Source organism: Schistocerca piceifrons, chromosome 1, assembly GCF_021461385.2.
Source record: "Schistocerca piceifrons isolate TAMUIC-IGC-003096 chromosome 1, iqSchPice1.1, whole genome shotgun sequence".
NCBI classification, from domain to species: Eukaryota; Metazoa; Arthropoda; class Insecta; order Orthoptera; family Acrididae; genus Schistocerca; species Schistocerca piceifrons.
Window position 1 is genome coordinate 300,903,779 of NC_060138.1, and position 6,000 is coordinate 300,909,778.

The window sequence follows — 6,000 nt, forward strand, 5'->3', positions numbered from 1 at the left end:
ATTGATGAAAACTTTAACTGGAAGAAACATGTTACTGAGCTTCACAAACCATTAGGCTCACTTAATTTAGTAAGCATACGAAGAGCAAATCCTAGAAACAAATGAATCAACCTCCTGACATGTTTGCATATTTCTACTCAATAATGTCTTATGGAATAATTTTCGGAGATAACATAGCTTAGAATGAGGGTTCGTAGGTTGATTTGGGAGAGGGGACTTAACAGCGAGGTCATTGGTTCCATCAGATTAGGGAAGGATGGGGAAGGAAGTTGGCTATAGGGTCATTCCATGCCAAACTGAGCCTGAGGCTTATTTTTTGAAAAAATGCCAAATTTAACAATGTTATAGTTTTTCGAATCTACAAAAGTTGAATTTTACTGTCCTGAAAAAATTATAAAAATTACACAATTAGCTGAGGAAATATAGTTAAACAAAGTTGGCGATTCTACAGATGAGGATGGAAAACAAAAGGTTTGCTTTTTGTGTTGGCAGCTGTTTAAATTTGGGTTGCAGCAATTGTTGATGTTTTAATTGTTTAATTTCAAGAGCAGAATCTTATTTTCCTGACAAACTTCAGTTTTTAAAGAAAGGTAAGTTATTAAGCATACAGCTAATTCACAAAAGTTACTATGTATTTAGTGTCCCACCCGTGACAAAAAACATGAAAAAGTTTACCTTCTAACTCAGCAATTATAGTAATTCTATATATTTTAGGTTAGAAGTAAGAAAAATAAAAACATCCAATGAACCATAAGGCACCTTCTAAGTTGTAAATGATCATCTATAAATGTTAAAAGAAATTGTGTCCCACCCGTGACAGATTTTTGGATGTTAGTCAAATCTAAACCATTTAACACTTCTTGTTATTGTTAAGTTAAATTGGTTGATATAACAAGTGCTTTGATGGTTTACACTAAATAGAAACTTACTGTTTATTCAGAAAATGGGGAAAACAATATCAGCAGAGCGTATGAGAAAACTTCGAGAAAAACTGAAGAAAGATACCAGCAAGTACAATGTCCATAAAGAAAAAGAAAGAGAGCGGGATAAAAGAAGAAGGGAAAATATGAAGATGAAGGTATCCTCCAGTGAAAAATCTTTATTGGAATATCGAAAGAGGGAAGCTGAAAGAAAAAGGAAGTACAGACTTAAACTAAAATCCGTATTAATTGAAGATCAGCCTGAGGCCTGTATTTCCCAGTTAGGATCATATAAATGTCCTCAGTCCCTTGGCAAAGCTGTTTCTCGGGTAAAGAAGTTGCTTCCTTCAAGCCCCTCAAAAAAAATCAGCAGTAATAAAAAAGCTTGTAAGTGAAAGCTTACCTAAAAAGGTAGTAAAGCAGATTTTCCCAGTAGTGAAGAAGACATCTCGAAAACTTACAGGTGATAATCTGCTCAAAATACAAAATTTTTTCACAAATGATGAAATCAGCAGGCAGACATCTGGCATAAAGGATGTAAAGTCTATTGTAGACCATGAAACTGGGAAAAGAGTTAGCTTGCAGAAACGTCACATGAATATGACAGTTAAGGAAGCATTTTTTCTTTTTAAGCAAGACAATCCAGATACTGATATCAAGATTTCAAAATTCTACGAGTTGCGGCCTAAAAATGTTGTTCTAACGTCTCAAATGCCTCACAATGTATGTGTGTGCAGATATCATGCTAACTTCAACTTCATCATTGAAGCCATTCACAAAGAAATAGCTAGTTTCCCTGCTACTCACACTCACCTTATGAATCTTGTTTGCTGTGATGTAGAAAGTGAAATATGCATGACAAGTCAATGCAAGAAATGCATCATGAATTTACACACATTAATAGATGGAAAGTTTGATTTGTGTGGCATAATATCTTGGAGAAAATGGACCGAACATGAGTGTCACCCTAAACAGACTACTACCAGTGGAACACTTTGTGAAGCTCTCTCTGAACTTCAGTCTCAACTAAAAACATTCAAAGAGCACTTCTTTGTCAAAAGGATGCAATCTGGAGCTTTCAAGACTGTGAAAGCATCAGTTAGTGATGATGAAGTGGTATTGCAAATAGATTTTGCAGAAAACTATGTAGCACTAGCACAAGATGAGATACAAAGTGCCCACTGGAGTCGTACACAGATTACAGTGGTCACTATTTGTGTTTGGATGAAAAAAAGGCTACAGTCATTTGCAATTGTGAGCGATGAACTGTGCCACGACAAGTACTCAGTTTATGCATGTTTGAAGAGTATAATAAGTAAGCTGAAACAAGAGCTTCCCAATTTGACCTCGATACGAATTTTCTCTGATGGTTGTGCAGGTCAATTTAAGAACAAATTCACCATTTCTAACCTCTGCTACATGATGCAAGACTTTGGAGTGTCTGGAGAATGGTTTTTCTTTGCAACATCACATGGGAAAGGTGCGGTGGATGGCATTGGGGCTGTAACAAAAAGGGATGTTTGGAATAAAGTTAAGCAAAGAAAAGTCATCATCAGCAATGCACAGGAGTTTTTAGACTGTGCCAAATCATCTGTTTCTGGAATAAACTTTCTTCTTCTGACAAAAGATCATATTGATGAAAACAGAGACCTTCTGGATGGCCGCTGGAAAGCTGTTAAAAAAAATAAAAGATATTCGCAGCAAGCATTACTTTAACGGTTACAATGCCTGTAACCTAGTATGTGGTAGAACTTTCCTAAAATCAGATTTAGAGAAAGTGGAGGTTTTCCCACTTTCACCCAACATATATTCACTAATCTACACAGATTCTGAGATGAGTGATGAGGAATCATATCCTGATGTCCTGTTGACATCCAATTCCCAAGAAGTTACAGGTTCAGAACCAGCTGTGGAACAAATCATGCCAGGAACATTTATTTTAGTTGAGTTCCAAACTGCAAGAAAGAAATCCACTACATACAGATATGCTGCAATTGCACAGAGAAGTGTAGAAGACAATGAGGAAATACAGATTATGTGTATGTGATCTGTTGGGGACTCAGCAAAGGTATTTAAAGCTGACAAGGAGGATGTATCCTACATAGAGTTTAAACAAGTTCTTGCTATTCTCCCGAATCCAAATGTCAAACATGTTAGGGACACCTTATATTATGAGTTTCCTGGCAATTTAGACATTTTCGAAAGTGGGTGAGAGGCCAAGTGTATTTTTTCAAAGTGGTACATTCTTCAAGTGAAATAATTAAGTACTCAGAACTGTAAACTAATACCACACCAAAATTTATATTACTTATAAGCAACAAAAAATGTTCTACAAAGTTATTAAAACTTAAAGTGTCCTCTAAGTATATGTTACCTACTGATTCATAGCTAACTGACATAATAAAATCAGTTTAAATTAAAAAAAAGATTGTACTTCACATGAGTCCCACCCGTGACAATTCCTTGTCCCACCCGTGACAGTCTTTGATTGCAATTATTGTAAGTAAGTATTACTAATCTAATATTTATTGATATTATGTCATGTAGAGAATTGTTTTATTAGTGTGAATTCAATATTTTCAAAAGAAAATAAGTGCATAAATCACAGAATTCTTCTAAAATGTTGGTGGTTATTCAATGCTACGTCTATTTGCTGTCCCACCCGTGACAAAGTTTTAAAGATGAATAACAGCTCAATATGTAAACTTCTGACATTCAGATTTAAAGGGAAGGTAAAACAATTATTTGTAAGTCAACCAGTCAATTTTTACTTTATTTCTATTTATACTTCATGTTATATCAGCATCTGACTGTTGAAAAACGTAGTGCAACTGTCCCACCCGTGACAATGGCATCCCCCTATATCCTTTGAAAGGAACCATACTGGCATTTTGTCTGGAGTGATTTAGTGAAATCACATAAAACCTAAACCAGGTCGGCCAGATGCAAGTTTGAGCCATCATCCTTCCGAATGGAAGTTCAGTGTGTAGAAAGGTAGTATTCACTGCACAAAAGTGATCAGTAAGAATAATCTGTGGTGTTCGCCAATGGGTGTCATGTAAGGACACCGATAAATTACTCATTCTAAACAAGTTTAAGTTACATTTGACTGACTACATGCCCCACATGGTACCTTACTTAGTGTTGTTGAAACATTACGGGCAAATACAAAGTAATTGTATGCTGAGTGCCCTGGAATCGTTCCAGTAAGTAATGACTCACTGTTTCATGTCAGTCACTTTGACAACTCTCTTCTTACGTCAGACCACTGAGTATCACAACAAACATTCTTTATCAATGGAGATTATTGCAGGTTTCCAATTATTAAGTTTGCCTAAAACAGGCAAGGAATATGTTCAATAAACAATACCAGTCAATATACAGTTTATATTGAATGATTATGTTATTAATTTTATTATACTGAAAACAAGCATTATCGTTACACGACATACCCAACTTTATCCTGTGGAAAACAAGTCCAAAATTATCATCGTGTGAGTGAAGTAGTCCACGGCTGGGAAACTTGCGAACATATGACCAACTGTGTGGACATCTTATAATCTCAATCTACAATAAGCCTTTTTTTGATCATGTTATGAAATTCCTTGGCTGTTTAAAAGGAACAAATATGTTAACAATTGCAGTGCCAGCTTTAAATACAGCGTGAAAACAATGCTGGAAAAATTCCATCACTATTGAACAACTAGGAAACATTGTAGGCCTACTACAGGCGTCACACAGATATGTTGAAAATATGAATGACAATGAACTGACAACCAGATGACTCAAATTTTCATCTAAATCAGACATTTCCTCAATTTCTCTAATACTCATCGGAGTCAGTGTCCCATGACTTCACAATACGGACCGATATGTTTACCGCAAGGGGAGCAATTAGGTGATGTACCAAAAAAAAACGGTCCCTCGAAAACGACTTGCTGACTGGCTCGTTACTGAGACAACCTAAGGCCGCGTTGTATCAATGACAAGAATTATTCAACTAAGGTACAGAAATCGAGAAGAAATATAGTAGATCACATGGTTTTAACGTGATTTCGTTCCGCGAGAACTTCACATTGACATACCATCAATTTCGGTATCGAGCTTCAACGATTTCCCAGCGAAGCTAACTCCATTCCCTTCGATGTTAGTTTTCCCAAGCTTTTTCGTCACCTCTTCCAGGTCTGCAAGCGACATTTTGATACTTAATATACTTTTTTTCCGAAATATTTAAACACGCTTCCAAAACACTTTCTTCCCGCGACAAAACCTGTAGGCCACTCACTTCAATCAAAGATACTATGTCCCCATTGCGGCAAAGTAATTGTAAATAAATGTAAAAGTAAACAAGGTCTTGATAAATTAGGCTCTGTGAAGGTAGCACTAAAAAGCTTCAGTACAAACAATCCGAGAATGAAATATAGCTAGACGCTGAAACAATGTGAAAAGAAACATTCAGCTTTATATAGAATCTTTTACAGAGTTCGATGATTTGAAATTTCGTGTGAGTACTCTGAAGCGTTGTCCTAGCAACTGGGACCCTTCCAACTCCTGGTCTCCACCGAGTTTAGGAAAGAATTGCTGTACATAAGTGCGAGTGTTTATAATAGAATGACACAAAGAGAACGCGGTGTTAACAAACTGGCGTCCGTATGACTGATGTCTATTTCGTTGACGTAAAAAGTTTAAAAAAATACAGGATGGTAAACTAATTTGGCTCTTATGAATACCACCGAAATCCAGAGAAAATACTGGAATGTACCCGTGTTGTGTAACACGTTATTAAAAATGAAGAGGTTACTTCGCTTGTCATCAGCAGGCATAGGTCTAGGCATATAGCAAATTTTCACCTGCCACTAATGTGACGCAACCAAAGTGGAGTCATCAAAGTTGCATATGGAAGGACCGTTGGGAAGAACTCCGATCAAGCAACAAAAATTTTAAGTCCTTTTAACTTTTTGATGCCACTAATTGCCCCACATCACTGTTGGTTCAGCGCCTGCATTTCGATACATTGTCAGTCTATTTTAGTTTTCGTTGGATACCACAATTAAAAGTCGGATCCACACACGAAACAAAT

The 6,000-nt window shown here is 36.4% G+C and overlaps 1 protein-coding gene across 3 annotated transcripts in view; it reads right to left on the reverse strand.

Moving 5' to 3' along the window:
• LOC124788828 (ran GTPase-activating protein 1) overlaps positions 1 to 5,226 on the reverse strand; it is a 132,823-nt gene extending 127,597 nt beyond the window's left edge. For 2 of the 3 annotated variants that reach the window (XM_047256135.1, XM_047256112.1), the window contains exon 1: positions 5,006 to 5,225. In XM_047256135.1, the coding sequence (XP_047112091.1) occupies positions 5,006 to 5,117 (112 nt within the window). In that variant the 5' untranslated portion in view covers positions 5,118 to 5,225. Of the gene's footprint in view, positions 1 to 5,005 lie in introns of all 3 variants that reach the window. The other variant, XM_047256120.1, reaches the window with a different exon arrangement.
• Positions 5,227 to 6,000: the final 774 nt, after the last annotated feature.